Genomic DNA, 19,285 nt, shown 5'->3' with positions numbered 1-19,285 from the left:
CCCTCCCTTTTGAAGAAGCTACGGTGACATCTTGTCGTCGAGATGGCGACTTGGCGAAAATGGCTCATTCTAAGGTGATAAAAACATAACGGTTCATTATGTAAGGTCTTTATACACCACTGAAAACAATTATGTATATTATATTACATTTCTGTCAATAGATCCTTCCAAATTTTACACATTGCACCTTTAAAATTAAATGCTATTAATCACATATTTACTGAGGAAAAACCTAGACATTTTAGTTTTGTTTTTTCCCCTGAACAAAACCTTGTTTATGTGTCTGTCCAAATATTTTAGTTCATTCACTTTGAATTGAGAAAATGATTCAAAATGCTTAAATATGAAATTTGTCAATAATACCCCCAAAAAGTTATTAACTCGATTCATAAGTTTGCAATATGATTTTGATCTCGATTCAATATTGATTCATTTGGATGTATAAATGGATATATATAGTAAAAGTTTTTTTTTTGTTTCTCAACTTATGCAGGCCTAATGGAAAACCTGTCAGCCTGTACATTATTTATTAAAGGTTAACAACTAGGGTGACTAGATTTCTCATGGTGGGATACGGGACGGGTAAGCAAGAGATGGGCGATATGACCATGATATGAGAAATTTTATTTATATATATATATATATATATATAACACTACTGCTCAAAAGTTTGGGATCGGTAAGATTTTTATTGTTTTTAAAAGAAGTTTCGTCTGCTCACCAAGGCTTAATTTATTTAATTAAAAATACAGTAAAAACAGTAATATTGTGAAAAATTATTACAATTTAAAATAGCTGTTTTCTATTTTAATATATTTTACAAAGTAATTTATTCCTGTGATCAAAGCTGAATTTTCAGCATCACTCCAGTCTTCAGTGTCACATGATCCTTCAGAAATCATTCTAATATGATGATCTGCTGCTCAATAAACATTTATGATTATTTTCAATGTTGAAAACAGTTGTGTACTTTTTTTTTTTCAGGATTCCTTGATGAATAGAAAGTTCAAAAGAACAGCATTTATCTGAAATACAAAGTGTCTGTAGCATTATACACTACCTTTCAAAAGTTTGGGGTCAGTAAGAATTTTTATTTTTATTTTTTTGAAAAGAAATTAAAGAAATTATTTTATTCAGCAAGGATGCATTAAATCGATCAAAAGTGGCAGTAAAGACATTTATAATGTTACAAAAGATCAGATTTCAGATAAACACTGTTATTTTGAACTTTCTATTCATCAAAGAATCCTGAAAAAAAACATTGTACACAAATATTTTGTACAATTGTACACATTAAATGTTTCTTGAGCAGCAGATCAGCATATTAGAATGATTTCTGAAGGATCATGTGACACTGAAGACTGGAGTAATGATGCAGAAAATTCAGCTTTGCCATCACAGGAATAAATTACATTTTAAAATATTTTCAAATAGAAAACAGTTATTTTAAATTGTAATAATATTTCACAATATTACTGTATTTTTAATTAAATAAATGCACCCTTGGTGAGCAGACGAAACTTTTTAAAAACATTAAAAATCTTACCGATCCCAAACTTTTGAGCGGTAGTATATATAATATAATATATATATATATATATATTTGTTTTATAAAAAATAAATTTGCAAACAATACAACAAATACATTAGAGATATAAATGAAATAAACTTGTTTTTTAGATACAGTAGGTTTATTTACCATGTATACATTTAACATCTTTTGTTTGATTAACATTAATCACATACAAATATTTAATAAGGCTACTGTCCCTTTAAGACCGAATTTATTTAATATACTGACACATATCTGGTTTTCACCCACCTGTTTACGTCCACTAAAGCAATAACTGAATGTATACGTGAGATACTCAAGATAGACATTTTGACGACTATGTGTGCATTTGACCATTCAGGTGCAAGGAGAACTTACCGCGCGCTATCAGAGAGCGCTTCTGGTGTGCGTCATTCAGCATTATTCAGCCTTCACTAACGGTAACGAACTGTGAGTGGATGGTAATTTTGTTCTACGATGAATTGATTAGGCTGTTTTTGCTTGACAGACACTACTACTACTTGTTCTGTGAACACCCAGTCGTAAAGAAATTTTAGGAAACGAAATACGGGACAAAACATGTCGGGACACTAAAAATAGAGCTGAAATACGGGAAAAATCTGGTCACCCTAAAACAGTACGACAAATACGATAGAGATACAAATTAAATAAACTTGTTTTTCAGATACAGTAGGTTTATTTACCATGTATACGTTTATTTAACATATTTTGTTTGATTAACATCAATGACAAATATTTAATTAGGCTACTGTCCCTTTAAGACAGAGTTCATGGATATACTGAACTTTTGTTCTTTGACATAACATTCTACCTGAAATAACACTTCTACTCGTTCTGTGGTTACCCAGTAATAAAGAAATTAAGAAAGATGAAATACGGGACAAAACATGATTTTTTTCATAAGTCGGGACACTAAAAATGGAGCTGAAAAACGGGATGTCTGGTCACCCTATTAACAACTGATTTGTATACAATTGAAGGGCATTTTTATATAAATAACATTAATTATATTAGAGTAAAAACATGTAATATTGCTTTTTTTGTAAAATGCTCCTCTCAGGTACATTTTTCTCGCTAACTATGCATTTTGGACACTTTTCTGAAGCAAATGTAACGTGATGTTGTTTACAGGCTTTTTTCAGCATACCCTCTGATGTTCATTCATGTTTGTTTTGTGCTGTAACTAGTAGTAGAGGAAGAGATGATCGGTTCACGTGCTGCTTGAACTGTGGTGCTACAGCGCCATCTGTCACGACACATTATGCACCAAAACGGTATTTCTTTGAATTTTATAATACTTAAAAAAATTTGAAAGCTGAGACAAGTATCAAAAGTAACCTGTTCGTTTTCTGTCAGCATGTCTTGTCCTCTTTGCTCCGCGATATATTTAATACGTGAAAATATGGACGTGTGGTGTGAGCAAATTATGATTTAGTTGTAGTCATAGTGTTTTGACTAATTAGTTGCTTCGATTTGCTAATTCATTCCCTCGGTTTATAAATTGTGTGCATGATTTAACAAAATGAGGGAACAAATTAGTGAATCATTTGCACGTTTTAGCCTGCTATTTTTTCCTGCATGTCATGTGCGGGGCTCTGTAAGTTTTAGTTAAATTGTAATGCATAAGCATTTCTCTAAAATTTCCAAACTCATTGTATACTCCTGAAGAAAACATCAACCTGAACATGAATATTAAGGTTTGAACATGTAATACAGACACAGATTTGAAATATAGCATTAAATTTACATAAAATAAATAAATAAATAACATCACATAAAGAAACATGGTCTTCTTTTTAATTGATAAATTCTTTATTTAAATTTTAAATATGTCTGCTTGAAAGAATGAAGAATGTATGCGTTGTTATAAAGATTAATCCTTATTAAAGTTAAATCTTTTGTTATTTGATTAACATTAATGATGGAAAGCAGCAGGTTTATTAAGCTGCTGTCACTTTAAGGCCGAATGCACGGATCCAATACACTGATACACATCCGATATCCTCCCAGATGTTTACGTTCACTTAAGACATAACCCAGTGTGTTTGTGAATACTCGCGCAGAATCGGTTCTGACAGGATCTCTTCCCAAATTGTCCCTTCCTAACATTTTAGTCTTGTTTTTATTAGTTGGTGAAAATGTCAGTAGATTTTCGTCATAGATTTTGTCATTCAAAACTGGTTTTTATTTCGTTTTCGAAAATGTTGACAAAAATAATTTGTCAACGAAATTAACGCTGGCGTGAGAAGAGTGTCAAATGCATGACTCGCGCTGAATGAGTCAGAAAACAGAATGGAAAAGAACACAAAACTTCCAACAACTTTCCAGAATTTTACTGAGATTGAAGTAGAGCGAGAAACATTTTAATTCACCAAAAATTACAACTGCAAAATCAAAAGTTTTCACTCTGCATGGTTGAATCAGCTGAATTAGTTGTGATGGGTTAAAATATTTAAAAGGCCACCGGTTAAAAACAAAAATCAGGTTTTCACTGCTTTATAATGTTTTCACTTGTGTATATGTTAATTTGCTGCAATGTCACTGATGGGCCGTTACCATGCAAAAACAGTATTTGAGACCATTTCTGCACTGAAGGAGTTGTTGGTTTTCACGCCCAGTGCGTTTTTTTCATCTAGTCCTCCGTTTTGGCTTCCATTTCCTCTGCGTCGTCGTCACCGTCCACCTCTGCATTCTCTCGCTCCAAACGCTCCAGCTGCCGCTGCAGTTCTGTTTCATCTGTGTCTGTGACCACTTTGGGCTGAGCAAAAGAATGATTCGTTTAAGAATCGAACAACACAAATGATTCTGAGAGGTCTAAATTTAAAAACATTTTGGTGTAAAATCTTGTCAACTTGTGTTTGTAAATTAAAGATCAAGTATATTCTGTGCTATTTAGTACATTTATGATGCTCTGAAAGTTTCTCACCTCCATCTGGACATTGAAGACTCCTCGTTTCTCCTCAATCCGCTCCTTTATGGCAGTCATGGCCTGGTTGAGCACCGACAGACCCTCTGTGCGCTCCAGAGTCGTGGTGGTCATGACATACCGCGGTGGTGCGATCAGATTTATCTAAAGAAAAAACAACACGTTTCTAATTACAGAATCTGCAGATCATGAAACTGGTACTAAAAGATACAGGAGAACTTAAAGGAGGAACGGCACACCTTGATAGGCATGGCTTCTGTGGAGCAGTTAAGTCCCGCCCTCAGAGCGTCTTTAACAGCATCAATGCCTTCATATCCATAACACGCCACCTCAATATCTGTAGATGGGTTAAAAGGAAACATTATGCTCAACATACATTAATGCATATATAAGATGGTGACCAAAATAGTTTTTTTCTTCTTTTAACTTTGTTGCATTTAAAAAAACACCATAAAAAAGCTTTGCTTTGTAATTTATTCCTGTGATCAAAGCTGAATTTTCAGCATCATTACTCCAGTCTTCAGAGTCACATGATCCTTCAGAAATCATTCTAATATGCTGATCTGCTGCTCAAGAAGCATTTCTGATTATTATCAATGTTGAAAACATTTTTTTTGTGGAAACAGTGATACATTTTATTTTTCATGATTTTTTGATGAATAGAACGTTCAAAATAACAGCATTTATTTGAAATAGAATCTTTTGTAACATTATAAATGTCTTTACTGTCACTGTAAGCTGGTGTTTGGTGGGCGTTCTGGCACAATAAGGCTGTCGTCGCATCATCCAGCTGGATGCTGCACATTGGTGCATACAAATACAAAATAATCAACGCAATTATTAGCGAATGAGACCCAATGTTCTTCTGCAAAATGCATGCAGTTTTGTTTTTCAACCATTAGAGGGCCAAAAGTTACATAGTGAATCTTTAAATAAATAATAGTTTTAGTAAGCACCTGTTATGGTTGTGGATTAGTTTAAATAATTAAATATGAAATAAGAACAAATTATTTTCATTAGAGCCATCTGTATTGTGAAGAGTGCAATAAATCTTTATAATAAAATACCAGCTCTTATTTTGACAGCCTGTGGAGTGAGTCGTCTGTTGATGTTGTCGATGAGCACGTTTCTCTCTTCTTCATTCAGATCCAAACCATCCAGGATGGCGGGATCACTGTAAATAAAAAAAGAAAGCAAGCTAAACATTGTTCATGTTCAGTTTAAAGTCTTGCTCTGTGTTTATGCTGCGTTCACGCCATGTTATAATTACCGTAATTATGAGATGACAACATGTGACGTTCTACTCGGAGCTGTTCACGTCCTTGGACTCGAAATTATGAGATTCTATGGCAACACTATCAATGCCAATATGAATCAGGTGGTACAGCAGTCACATGGTACAAGTCGGAGCGCTCCGAAAATTCGTAACACGTGTTTTACAAGCTTTTTACAAATCGTAATTACGGTAATTACGTGACGGCATGAACGCACCTTTCTTGCTCGAACACTTACGACACGGCTTGTTTGAAGACATCATAAGCGCCGTATCCAGGTTTCTTGTATTTCTCGTCAAACACCCATGCGGTGCGCTGGAACAAACTCTCCAACTGCTCGTCCTTAGTGTACTCCAACACTTCAGCGACATGCCGTAGAATACTGTACACCTGCAGCACAACAACAACAAAACATTCTCAAACCACAAAAAAATTTAATTTTACATTCTTTTACAAAAAACAAATACTCACGGTTTTAGATTTGGTGAATTTATCTTCACACTTGATGGCTTCTTCCGGAGACACTCTTCTCTTGGACAAATCTATGTATCCTGTTGAAGAAAAACAATATCAAATTGGCCAAATGAATTAAAACACTTATGCTACATTAGATGTGCCGAAATACAGTAATACGATGTGTCGAATAATGAACATGTATGGTAATGTTATCAAGTTCAAAACACAGTGAATAATTCCTTATTATGAATTATTTCGATTTTAAGAATGCGTTTTTAGAATACTTTTCCATCAACCAGTTAAAATTTAAAACACTGCATCACAGAGGTGTGGTCAAGACCCAGACCAAAACCAAGAGCCACACAGCTCAGTGTTAAAAGTGTTTATATGTGTCCACACTACAGGGTGTTAAAGTAACACTGAATGAGTAAATGAGATAATCAAGCAATTAATCGAGGAAAGATTGGGCATTAGTGATGAGCGCCTGCTGTTAACAAGCAGAAACAATGAAGGAAAGAGAAAAGTTGAGAACAGATGCGATTAATCGAGGAATGATTATCAGTAATGAACACCTGCTGTTAACAAGCAGAAACAATGAAGGAACGAGAAACCAAAAGAACAGACAAGCGATTAATCGAGGAATGATTGAGTATTAGTGATGAACGCCTGCTGTTAACAAGCAGAAACAATGAAAGGAAAGAGAAACCGCAAGAACAGACAAGCGATTAATCAAGGAATGATTGAGTATTAGTGATGAACGCCTGCTGTTAACAAGCAGAAACAATGAAAGGAAAGAGAAACCGCAAGAACAGACAAGCGATTAATCAAGGAATGATTGAGTATTAGTGATGAACGCCTGCTGTTAACAAGCAGAAACAATGAAGGAAAGAGAAACCGAAAGAACAGACAAGCGATTAATCGAGGAATGATTGAGTATTAGTGATGAACACCTGCTGTTAACAAGCAGAAACACTGAAGGGAAGAGAAACGGTGAAAACAGATATGCGATTAATCGAGGAATGATTGAGTATTAGTGATGAACACCTGCTGTTAACAAGCAGAAATACTGAAGGAAAGAGAAACCGAAAGAACAGACAAGCGATTAATCGAGGAATGATTGAGTATTAGTGATGAACGCCTGCTGTTAACAAGCAGAAACAATGAAAGGAAAGAGAAACCGCAAGAACAGACAAGCGATTAATCAAGGAATGATTGAGTATTAGTGATGAACACCTGCTGTTAACAAGCAGAAACACTGAAGGGAAGAGAAACGGTGAAAACAGATATGCGATTAATCGAGGAATGATTGAGTATTAGTGATGAACACCTGCTGTTAACAAGCAGAAATACTGAAGGAAAGAGAAACCGAAAGAACAGACAAGCGATTAATCAAGGAATGATTGAGTATTAGTGATGAGCGCCTGCTGTTAACAAGCAGAAACACTGAAGGAAAGAGAAACCGAAAGAACAGACAAGCGATTAATCGAGGAATGATTGAGTATTAGTGATGAACGCCTGCTGTTAACAAGCAGAAACAATGAAAGGAAAGAGAAACCGCAAGAACAGACAAGCGATTAATCAAGGAATGATTGAGTATTAGTGATGAACGCCTGCTGTTAACAAGCAGAAACACTGAAGGAAAGAGAAACCGAAAGAACAGACAAGCGATTAATCGAGGAATGATTGGGTATTAGAGATGAACACCTGCTGTTAACAAGCAGAAACACTGAAGGAAAGAGAAACAGCAAGAACAGACAAAAGAGAAGAGATGAGCAGAAACACAGGAACTACAACTGACTTTCAGCCACTGCCTTCGATAAATCAACTGAAGATAAAAGAAGAATCTCATAAAACAGCATTACCAGCTTCACTGATTACAAACAAGTTTGCTTTTATTTTTGTCATACATCTACAAAAGTTCTTATTGAGAATTAACAGGGGCTTAGATGTTGATGTTTTATTGAAAATGTTTCATTTGATTTGATTGTTGAATGTTTGTTTTATTCTGGCTGCTGTACTTGTGTTTTTATAAGACTCTTAATCATCTCAATTATCTCATTAGTTGCGTCCCAAATGATGCACTATACATTATGCACTTATGCACTATGTACTCATCACTGTAGTGCGTGAACTGTATAAGGTTATTTTGTTATTTAACATCAGAGTCTGACAGCCTCTTCCCCTCCAATACATAATTAAAGCTGCGATAGTTGAGTGCATGAAGAGTCCAACATTCCACACTTCGTTTTTTTCCGTTAATTTAGTGTATCATCTGGGTATTTAAAGTGTACTTTTTCTTTTTGGAATTTTCAGTGTGAAAGCACTACTTGCACTATTTTATACTTAAAAACGTCATAGAATAGTGCATAAGTATGTGAATTGGGACACACCTATTATCTCCAATACTGATTCAGGGGTCATTTACACGACACCGCTTTCAACTAAAAACTGAAAACTTTTTATGTGTTTTGTCCGTTCATTTACACAACAACAGCATTTTGGAGGCATGAAAACACAACTTTTGAGTTTTAAAAAAAACTACCATTATCATCACCGTGTAAACTACAAAAATGCAAATTTGTTAAAACAGTGATGTCATGCGCATGATTATTGCATATTCAGTCTATAGGCGCATAGTGTTTCTTTATAAAGTGACATCGCCAACTACTGGCCTGGCAGCAGAATACAATGTTTTTAATCAATTTTGTGGATCCATGTGAATGGGGATCATTTTGACAACATTGTCATCTGTACGCGAAAAATGCAAAGGAGAATTTTTTATGTTTATCCTCAGTGTTACGTTAACACTCTGTATTGTGGACACATATGAACACTTAGCAGTACTTTTAACACTGACAATTTTGCCGATTGGCTCTTGAATGGTTCTGGTTTTTGTTGGGTCTTCAAGGGTCTGGTCTTAACCACACCTCTTGGTTTTGTAAGGGGCCGTTCACACAGAACGCGTCTTTGCATCTAAAAACGCGAGACGCGGCACTCAGGAGTGGTTTTAAAAAAAGTGTCTCGAGACGCGCTTTTGAGATGTGATGCAATAACGACAAAAACGGAAATAATATAAATAGGTAAACAGCAGAATTGACAGATACAAGTTTTGACATGGGAAAAAAGAAAATAAGATAATAATGAGCGCCCCCTCTCCGCCATGTTGCCGTCATATAAAAAAGTTGTCATGCCAACTTGCTACTGTAAACAGAAGCTCGCAACGTTTGCCCCGCCTCCGAGTTCTTCTGATTGGTCCACTGTTTTGGAACTGACATTGATGAGCGGCGCTGCGTGTAAAAGTTGAAATTCTTTTAACTTGACACGGCGTCTTAAAAACGTGGCGCTCGTGTGAGAGGCGCTGCAAAAGACGCAAGACGCGAGACGCGCGCGTAACGGCCATGCACGTCCGTCAAGCGCGTGTTTACATAGAAAAACAATGGGAAAGTAGCGCATTGGAATAGAAAAACGCGTTCTGTGTGAACGGCCCCTAAGACTGGTCTTGATTACACTCATGCTCTGATATAATCAACCCCAACACGGATGAAACCAGTGAAGGAGACTGAATAAAAATGCACATTCACTCTCTGACAGTAGATGGCGCTGATGAAACAGCAGAAATGCAGCCATAGCCATACTTATTGAATTAACAGGCTATTATTTTACCCTTCTCTTTGTCCACTCTGATGACCACCACGCATTCATTGCGGCCGATGCGGATGAGTTTGTTGATGGAGCGGATGCGCCTGCGCGACAGCTCGCTCAGCAGGATCATGCCCTCGATGTTGTTATACTCCAGCAGACTGACATATGCGCCCATCTCAGCGATGGAACGCACATTCACCATCACCACATCCTCCACCTCCGGGAAACGGTGCTGGTAAAACCTACAGCTGAGGCCCGGCATCTCTACACAAGAAAAACAACATGAGCTGAGATCATTTTGAAACACTAGAGCTATTTTAATGAGCATGAGACAAACTGCATTCATTTTTAACAGATCTGATATCTGATTTGTCTATTATTGGTATGAGTTAATGAGATAATCAAGCGATTAATCGAGGAATGATTGAGTATTAGTGATGAACGCCTGCTGTTAACAAGCAGAAACACTGAAGGGAAGAGAAACAGCAAGAACAGACAAAAGAAAAAAAAAGAAAGAACAGAGAAAAGAGAAGAGCAGAAACATTTGGCTATATGATCATCCTTGTCCTGAAAAGGCAGCTATATATTTTCATCTATAAATATCCGGTTAATACTGTAAAAAATAAATTAATATTACAAATGTGTAAAATATGATATTTAGTTTCTTAATTAAGTTACATTGGATTTTAAATTATAGTTACAATACGTTTTTTCCCTACTCACTATAGTACTGTACTAGGTATTATTTTTTATATTAATCCAATTTTCAATTATTAATTTTAATCAATTTATTTTAATCAATTGTATACTTTATTTTAACCTAATTTTTATTTATTTATATCTAATTGTTTCATTATTTATTTAATTCACATTTTAATCTTATGTCTATAATTATTATTTACATTTTTTATAGAATGCTAATGTATTCTGTATGTTATAAATAATATATTGTATACTGTATGTGTAGTTTATGTTAAATGTTGGACTGCTGACATAATTTACACAGTGTTTACATATCTATCTATATAGCTATTCATCTGTCAGTCTATTAGAAACATAATTTCTGCATAGCTGAGCAAATGAGCGCATGCGGCACATGCTCTATGACAGCAGCAATTAAACACTCATATCATCCGAAACATGAGCTCAACATGAGCCGAACCATCACGGATATAAAGGTAACTCAATCCCACCTGACAGGTGTCACAAACGGCTCACTTTAAATCCTTTAAATCTCTAGAAACGGTAGTGTTTCTGCGAGCATTAGTTGGCCATTGATCCTGAGATCCGAGAAAGAATGAAGCGAGCAGCAACCAGTGAATAACAGGGATGTTGCATCAATACGGCTATATTTCAAAATAAAAGTCACTCATTTTATATTAGTGTTGTGTGGTTATTCTGGTGCAACATCACATTTTTTTACAATACCAGCAACACTTGTGATAAAATAATCAGAGCGTGGCTGAAAAAAATACTGTTTATTTTACCAACGCGTCTCGGCACACAAGCCTTTTTAAAAAACGCTTACGTAGATTACTTATGAATTGTAATCAGTTACTGATTACAAATTACATGACAAAATTTGTAATCTGTAATATAATCTCTTAGATTACTCATTTTTGGTAACGTAATCTGACTACTTTTGGATTACATTTAGATTACTTTTGTTCTAACCCTTGTTTGATATCACATATGTTGTAGGATAATCTTGTACTATTTTGAGAGATACAAAGAAAAAATATATTCCAAAAAATATATTCTATTCACCAACAAGAACCTCAACAGATTCTTTTTAAAGTGCAATGTATGGACAGTTAATACTTTGAAATTCTAACACTAATGTACCTGTTAGTGTTTGCTGATAGTAACACTGAATAAAACAAAATCACATCTTGTGATTTTAAAACATATTTACTTGAATGATACATTAGCGTCGCACACTATTAACTTGCAAAACTGTAAAAAAAAATTCTTCATTGGCAACGTTTTGATCGTATGATCTTCATCAGGCATCCAACTTTTTTACGGTTTTGCAAGTTGATAGTGTGCAGGATTTTCCTTGTTCTTCCGTATTTAAAACATATTTACTTAAAATTAAGTAAATTTACAAAACAGCAACATTACAAAAACAAATATTGAAAAACATGAAATTCACAGCAATATCAGTGCTACATCAAATATTTAATCTATTATTATTATATTATTGTTATTTAGTATATATATTTCATATATATATTCATCTATATTTCCCCCTCACCACCGGAAAAACTCAAAGAATTATGTACGTATAAGCGGCAGGTTTATTATGAAAAAAATATAAACGATAAAAAAATGAAAAACTAGGAGAATCAATGAATCATGAACAACTTATTGCCATTGTGTAAATAATATGTAATCCATAAAAAAGTAACTGTAGTCTGATTACGAGTATTTTAAAAAGTAGGTACTCTAATTACAAGTATTTGATTTTTGGAATCTGATTAAGTAATCTTGATTACATGTAATCCGTTACTTCCCAGTTCTGGCTATACATAGCCTACCGAAAACTTAAAAATACCTGATTTTTATTGTTTAAAAAGTCTAAAATGACACATGGATGTATTTAAATCAGACGAGGCACCTTCAAAAGCTCTTAAAGTCAAAATAAAAAACATAAATAAAACATAAAGTCATATTATTTTTACCGTCGACCGTTATTTTAGAATGTGAATCCACGTACGGAAGTGACGCAACCAATCGCCGCCCTCTGGAAGAATCACATGACCTCCAGTCAGCTGATCATCAAATCCTGCGTCCTGTAGCTGGGGTCACAGCGATGATATTATAATCATTTAATCGTGATATTAAATTAGCGAACACTATATTTGACGATTTCAACAGCGAAGCGTCGCAGTAGTTTGATATAGTGTTCAAATTAAAGAAGAAAGATGTCGGGAAAAGAACGGATCGACGTGTTTCCCTCTAGAATGTGAGTCGAATCAGATTCATTATTGACAATCGTGCAGCATCTGATAAATACATATTTTAGGAGCTTATGGTTTTAGAAAAGAGTCATGTATGATTTCAAATAACGAGCTAAGATCATATTGAATGCGCTGGAGTCGTGCGTCATCTAGGATTTATCAAATTTTATTACTAAATCAGAGTAATAAAATATATTGTATGTTATTTATCAGTGTACGTTATATCATAATGCAGAAACATAAAATATTATAGAACTCTTTATGATGGATGACAATATTTTAGACGTTTTTTTGGATTCATATAAATAATGTAAAACTTATTTCAAGTGGACTCAGAAGAGGAAGTGATGTTATTCACAGTCATGTGAGCCCTTCATTTCTTGACAGTCTACTGACCTTAACTAAGAGATACTGGAAAAAACTTAAAATACGTAGTAAATATATAGGATACATTCAGTTAATCATATAAAATTAATGCTAAAATATGCATTCTTAGAAAGTAAGATGATAATTGTTTGCATAAATTTTCCTTAAAGGATTAGTTCACTTACAAATAAAATTTTCCTGATAATTTACTCACCCCCATGTCATCCAAGATGTCTTTCTTTCTTCAGTCGAGAAGAAATGAAGGTTTTTGATGAAAACATTCCAGGATTTTTCTCCATATAGTGGACTTCAATGGACTCCAAACGGTTGAAGGTCAAAATGACAGTTTCAGTGCAGCTTCAAAGAGCTTTAAACGATACCAGACGAGGAATAAAGGACTTATCAAGTGAAACAATCGGTCATTTTCGAAAAAAATACAACTGTATATCCTTTATAAACACACATGATCGCCTTGCATGTGCTTCCACTTTCCGTATTCTTCAAAAAGCTTACGCTGAATGTCCCATACCTTCCCTATTATATTTATAAAGCATAAACAGTTGTATTTTTTCCGAAAATGAGTGATCTTTTCTCTAGATAAGACCCTTATTCCTCGTCTGGTATCGTTTAAAGCTCTTTGAAGCTGCACTGAAACTGACATTTTGACCTTCATCTGTTTGGAGTCCATTGAAGTCCACTATAAGGAGAATAATCCTGGAATGTTTTCATCAAAAACCTTAATTTCTTTTCGACTGACGAAAGAAAGACATGAACATCTTGGATGACATGGGGGTGAGTAAATTATCAGGAAAATTTTATTTGAAAGTGAACTAATCCTTTAAATGTCCTGTGGTTTTTATATATTATTATGTTTTATGTATTTTTTATTGCATCAGGGCTCAGACCATTATGAAAGCCCGACTGAAAGGAGCTCAAACTGGCCGTAGTTTGCTGAAGAAGAAAGCTGACGCTCTGTCCATGCGATTTCGACAAATTCTAAGAAAAATAATTGAGGTATAACATCATACCTATGCTTTAATATTAGATATCTGTATTTGTTGACTTGTGCATTAATAAACAATCATGTGACCCTCCAGACTAAGACTCTGATGGGAGAGGTGATGAGGGAAGCCGCCTTCTCATTAGCTGAGGCCAAATTTGCTGCTGGTGACTTCAGGTAGTTCATTCATTTCATTAAAGCAATGCTTTCATAATGTCATCAGAGGATGAATTTGGCAGCAGATCTCACCGAATGTGTTTGAATTCTGTCAGTACTACAGTCATTCAGAATGTGAACAAGGCCCAGGTGAAGGTCAGAGCAAAAAAGGACAATGTTGCAGGTTTGTCATCCATCCATCTCCGTTAAATATAAAGAATTGTCAGATATCTCCTTAACGTTCACCTTTGTGTTTGTTCTCAGGAGTCACTCTTCCGGTGTTTGAGCATTACCAGGAGGGAGGAGACAGTAAGAATCTTGCTCACTTCATGTTTTAATAGGATGAAAAACTGTCAATCAGTTTGATTTTCTCCTCTGTGCAGGTTATGAGCTCACTGGTCTGGCCAGAGGTGGAGAGCAGCTGTCTCGTCTGAAGAGAAACTACGCCAAAGCGGTCGAGCTTCTCGTAGAGCTGGCCTCGCTTCAGGTCAAACCACTACTGAAGATTTCTATCCATATCCACAAAAGAAAATGTCGAAATCTCAGTTTTTTTTGATGCAGAATCATTTTAATAAATGCGTGTTTGATTCACATACAGACCTCTTTTGTGACGCTGGACGAGGCCATCAAGATCACAAATCGCCGTGTGAACGCCATCGAACATGGTGAGATCATCCTCTGAACGATGACGGGCTTGTTTTAAAGGGGACCTATTATGCTTTTACAAAGTCTTGATGTTGTTTTTGGGCTCTAGAGAACAGGTTTTCATGCTTGAATGTTGATTATTTTCCTCATATTCTCCATTGTTGCAGCTCCTCTCTTCCCAGTCTGTCAGTAACGCTCTGTTTAGTTCCATTCTCTGTGAAGCCCCTCCTTTAGAAAAGCACAATGTGCTCTGATTGGTCAGCTGGAGCAGTGTGTTGCTCTGATTGGTCAGCTGGAGCCCCGCCCATTTATTTTGCATATGCCTTGGGTGTGAATTATTTAAATAAGGAATATTGTGACGTGTTCGTTCCCGGAAGAAAACTCGAGACTACAATGGAGGCGTTTCAGTGACACTGATATAGAGGATAACTCCAGCTGGAGGGACTTTATCATGCTCAAACAGCAACACTAAAGAAAGCTGCAAGTGTAAAAAAAGTATAATAGGTCCTCTTCAAAAAAAACAACAAATAGATCATGTGATGCTTGTGTGTTTTTCCTCTCAGTGATTATTCCCAGGATCGAGCGCACACTCACGTACATCATTACCGAGCTGGATGAACGGGAGCGAGAGGAGTTCTACAGGTGGGACTGCAGTGCATTATAGCGAGGTTATGTGACAACATTAGCTGTGTTTACATGCACCCAAATAACCCGTAGATTAGAAATTTCAATCTGATTGTGAAGAAAGAAGTGGTGTAGACCTGAAAAAATCTGATCAATAGGAAAAAACTAAGCATGTAAACACTTGAATATAATCTCAATCCGATTTAAAAATATCTTGCACACATGCACAGTGCTGTGATGCATATGCCCTTATATAATAAGATCTCTCTTTACATATGTTTTACGTCACATGAACGTCTTATTATGAGTCTGCTTTGTGACGTTTGCGAATCACCACTGATAAAACTGCCAAAGTTAAAGGGATAGTTCACCCAAAAATGAAAATTTGATGTTTATCTGCTTACCCCAGGGCATCCAAGATGTAGGTGACATTTTTTCTTCAGTCGATCACAAATGATGATTTTTAACTGCAACCGTTGCGGTCTGTCAGTCGTATAATGCGTGTCAATGGGAACTCCATCTATAAGAGTCAAAAAACATGAACAAACAAATCCAAATGAAACCCTGCGGCTCGTGACGACATGCGGATGGACATAGTGGTGTATTAGAGGTATAAAATGATATAAATAAATCTCGCACAAACCGATCGTTTCGTGTCTCAGGACATTAATGTGTCATCACAAACCGCAGGGTTTCATTTGGATTTGTCTGTGCATGTTTTTTTTTTTACTCTTATAAATGAAGTTCCCATTGACATGCATTATACGACTGACAGACCGCAACGGTTGGAGTTAAAAATCATCATTTTTGGGGGTAAGCAGATAAACATCAAATTTTCATTTCTGGGTGAACTGTCCCTTTAAGGCTTTGTTTACATCTTAACTGTTTTGAAACTGTTCGAAATGAGTTGCCACTAGGGTGTGATGATCTCTGTGAACTCATGAACCAAAGGTTTTACCTGATCTTGGATCAGTTTAATACATTGTAATATTGTGTTGCAGTTAATAGTCTCTTTATTGGCCTGATTAACTAAACTCTCCATAAAACAAGCCTACAAATTAATAAAATAACACATACATACACTTCATATTTAATAGTATTTGATGATTTGTTAATTGTATCTAAACACAAGAAAACATTTGCAGTTGGTTTGTAAAAGGTGTTTTTATGCATTTACACTGTTTTGATCAGCATGTGGCTTTTTGAGCGCTTTGAAACTGAATCAATTGAGTCAATTGCTTCACAAATGATTCAAAGTTTCAAAAAGCTTAATTTCTCCCATTACTAGAGGAGACTGAATATTTGCTAACAGCTGTTTTGACATAATAGTCAGTTTTTCTTTTAATATGTCATAAAGGCAAAAATGACAATGCAGATGTTTTATTCACAATACATGCAATGCACAAGTAAATGAAAATATGAATCAGATTGCAAAGTTTAGGGTTCACATAAATGGAACTTTCAGAATCTCAAATCAGATTAAATTCATTTGGATGGACAAAAATTAGTGCATGTAAACATACGTATGTTTCAAACAAAGTTTCAATCCGTAGTATGCTATTATTGTGTTTATATATATATATAATGCTTTTAGCGGTCCAATTTAAATATTGAGTCAAAAGAAATTATTCCGAATATCCACCCATCTTTTATCGCAGGCTTAAGAAGATCCAGGAGAAGAAGAAACAGCTCCGTGAGAGGACGGAGAAGGAGATCGCCATACGTTTGGCTGCTTTGGGCCCGATCTCTGAGCCCACGAACATGCTGAACGAAGAGGCCGACGAGGACCTGCTGTTTGAATGAGACCCTCGATCCGAGCGACCCACCCAGAAACCACATCATATTTATTCTTTGTGCCTGTAAGGCTGAGCTTTACATGTCTCGTGAAAAGAGGAAGCTCTTGTTTTGTGTATATGTTGGTGCCGTGTCACTGTTTTTGTTCAGGGTGAAAAGAATATCAAAAACGCTGTAAAAATGAGCAGGTCTGAATCCAGATACCGTTTAACTAATGTAATGGTTTTTATGTCTGAACAGAAAAGAAATCCTGTAAAATACAGTTTAATGTGTATAAATGAATTCAAATGATCATTCCATGGAGTTGTGCACATTTTCTGACACTCGTTCTGCTTCCAGTCTTATTGCATGCATGTGTGAAATCAGTGTGATCTACTACGTTAGCTAGTGGGAATATTCTGTGACGTATCTCTTTTGAGTACTTCAATGTTGACACAATCCCTAACTAACATCAGCCCAGTCTCTTCCGTGAAAGTGTGTACTCAAAACTCCTGTGAAGTTAATTTCAATAAATGTTGTAAATGGACATTTGCTGTGAATTACTTAGTATGATGTACACTGTTGAGGTGATGTGCTTTCCTAGCCTTTCATGCCTCTGCAATATTAGGCCACTTTATTAGGTACACTTGCTAGTACCATTTTGGACCCCTTTTGCCTTCAGAACTGCCTTAATTCTTCAATGTCAGATGAACCAGTCTGGTCATTCTCCTCTGACATCAACAAGGCATTTTCACCCACTCACTGGATATTTTCTCTTTTTTGGGCCATTCTCTGTAAACCCTAGAGATATAAATATTTAGTAGATCAGCAGTTTCTGAAATACTCAGACCAACCCGCCTGACACCAACAAACACTCCACATTCAAAATCACCTTTCTTCCTCATTCTGATGCTCAGTTTAAACTTCAGCAGATCATCTTGATCATGTCTACATGCCTAAATGCATAGTGTTATTGCCATGTGATTGGCTGATTAAATACTTGTGTTAATGAGCAAGTTAAGTTTAGACTTGAATTGTGTTGCAAATGCATGTTGACTAAAGCAGAGATGCCCAAACGTTTTACAAGGACAAAAATTCAACTGTGATTCACAGCCGAAGGCAAATATTGCATTATATCCAACAATATATGTGACCCTGGACCACAAAACCAGTCATAAGTCACACGGGTATATTTGTAGCAATAGCCAACAATACGTTGTATGGGTGAAAATTATTGATCTTTCTTTTATGCCAAAAAATCATTAGGATATTAAGTAAAGATCATGTTCCATGAAGATATTTTGCAAATTTCCTACTGTAAATATATCAAAATGTATTTTTGTGAGTGGATATGCATTGTAACTTTAAAGGCGATTTTCTCAATATTTTTTTGCACCCTCATATTCCAGATATTCAAATAGTCGTATCTTGGCTAATATTGTCCTATCCTGACAAACATCAATGGAAAACTTATTTATTCAGTTTTCAGATGATGTATAAATCTCAATTTCAAAAAATTGACACTAATGACTGGTTTTGTGGTCCAGTGTCATTATATATATATATATATATATATATATATATATATATATATATATATATATATATATATATATATATATATATATATATATATAACCAAAATGTATTCAGACACCTTGAACATTTCATTATTATTATGGTTTAAAAAATGGTAATAAAATATGACGAGATCTCAGAGTTAAACTGTGTAAGAAAAAATGTATCTTAATTATGTCAGATAACACTTTCTTTCAAAGTTTCTTTTTTCAAAGTTTCTGAATAAGTTTTGGTCCCAAATTTTTATCACTTTTACTGGTAGTCCACTGTATGAAGAATTTTTGGGTAAAATACATCACAGTTTACTTT

At 35.3% G+C, this 19,285-nt stretch overlaps 2 protein-coding genes across 2 annotated transcripts; one reads left to right on the top strand and one right to left on the bottom strand.

The window, feature by feature from the left end:
• Window positions 1–2,649: 2,649 nt before the first annotated feature.
• On the bottom strand, window positions 2,650–11,174 carry eif2s1b (eukaryotic translation initiation factor 2, subunit 1 alpha b). The gene is made up of 8 exons (XM_067384466.1): window positions 11,065–11,174; window positions 9,893–10,135; window positions 6,245–6,324; window positions 6,012–6,163; window positions 5,567–5,673; window positions 4,739–4,836; window positions 4,500–4,643; window positions 2,650–4,331 (listed from the first exon to the last, which is right to left on the bottom strand). Exons 2-8 carry the CDS (start codon window positions 10,131–10,133, stop codon window positions 4,206–4,208), a joined length of 948 nt encoding a protein of 315 aa, XP_067240567.1. The 5' UTR covers window positions 10,134–10,135; window positions 11,065–11,174; the 3' UTR covers window positions 2,650–4,205.
• A 1,442-nt stretch (window positions 11,175–12,616) lies between these two features.
• Window positions 12,617–17,940, top strand: atp6v1d (ATPase H+ transporting V1 subunit D). The gene is made up of 9 exons (XM_067383312.1): window positions 12,617–12,839; window positions 14,097–14,214; window positions 14,298–14,377; window positions 14,473–14,540; window positions 14,621–14,665; window positions 14,740–14,843; window positions 14,955–15,021; window positions 15,565–15,643; window positions 17,284–17,940. Exons 1-9 carry the CDS (start codon window positions 12,799–12,801, stop codon window positions 17,426–17,428), a joined length of 747 nt encoding a protein of 248 aa, XP_067239413.1. The 5' UTR covers window positions 12,617–12,798; the 3' UTR covers window positions 17,429–17,940.
• The last annotated feature ends 1,345 nt before the right edge of the window (window positions 17,941–19,285 follow it).

The sequence above is a fragment of the Chanodichthys erythropterus genome, chromosome 4 (genome assembly GCF_024489055.1).
Source record: "Chanodichthys erythropterus isolate Z2021 chromosome 4, ASM2448905v1, whole genome shotgun sequence".
Classification (NCBI taxonomy): domain Eukaryota; kingdom Metazoa; phylum Chordata; class Actinopteri; order Cypriniformes; family Xenocyprididae; genus Chanodichthys; species Chanodichthys erythropterus.
This window is presented reverse-complemented; position numbering and strand designations above follow the sequence as displayed.

Excerpts from the sequence above, each read along its gene's own strand:
- atp6v1d (XM_067383312.1), top strand. The coding sequence starts at position 12,799 with ATGTCGGGAAAAGAACGGATCGACGTGTTTCCCTCTAGAAT. Across the intron at positions 14,541-14,620 it reads AAAAAAGGACAATGTTGCAG|GAGTCACTCTTCCGGTGTTT; the intron begins GTTTGTCATCCA and ends GTTTGTTCTCAG. Across the intron at positions 15,644-17,283 it reads GAGCGAGAGGAGTTCTACAG|GCTTAAGAAGATCCAGGAGA; the intron begins GTGGGACTGCAG and ends CTTTTATCGCAG.
- eif2s1b (XM_067384466.1), bottom strand. The coding sequence starts at position 10,133 with ATGCCGGGCCTCAGCTGTAGGTTTTACCAGCACCGTTTCCCGGAGGTG. Across the intron at positions 4,837-5,566 it reads GGCTGTCAAAATAAGAGCTG|ATATTGAGGTGGCGTGTTAT; the intron begins GTATTTTATTAT and ends ACCCATCTACAG. Across the intron at positions 4,644-4,738 it reads CAGAAGCCATGCCTATCAAG|ATAAATCTGATCGCACCACC; the intron begins GTGTGCCGTTCC and ends TTTTTTCTTTAG.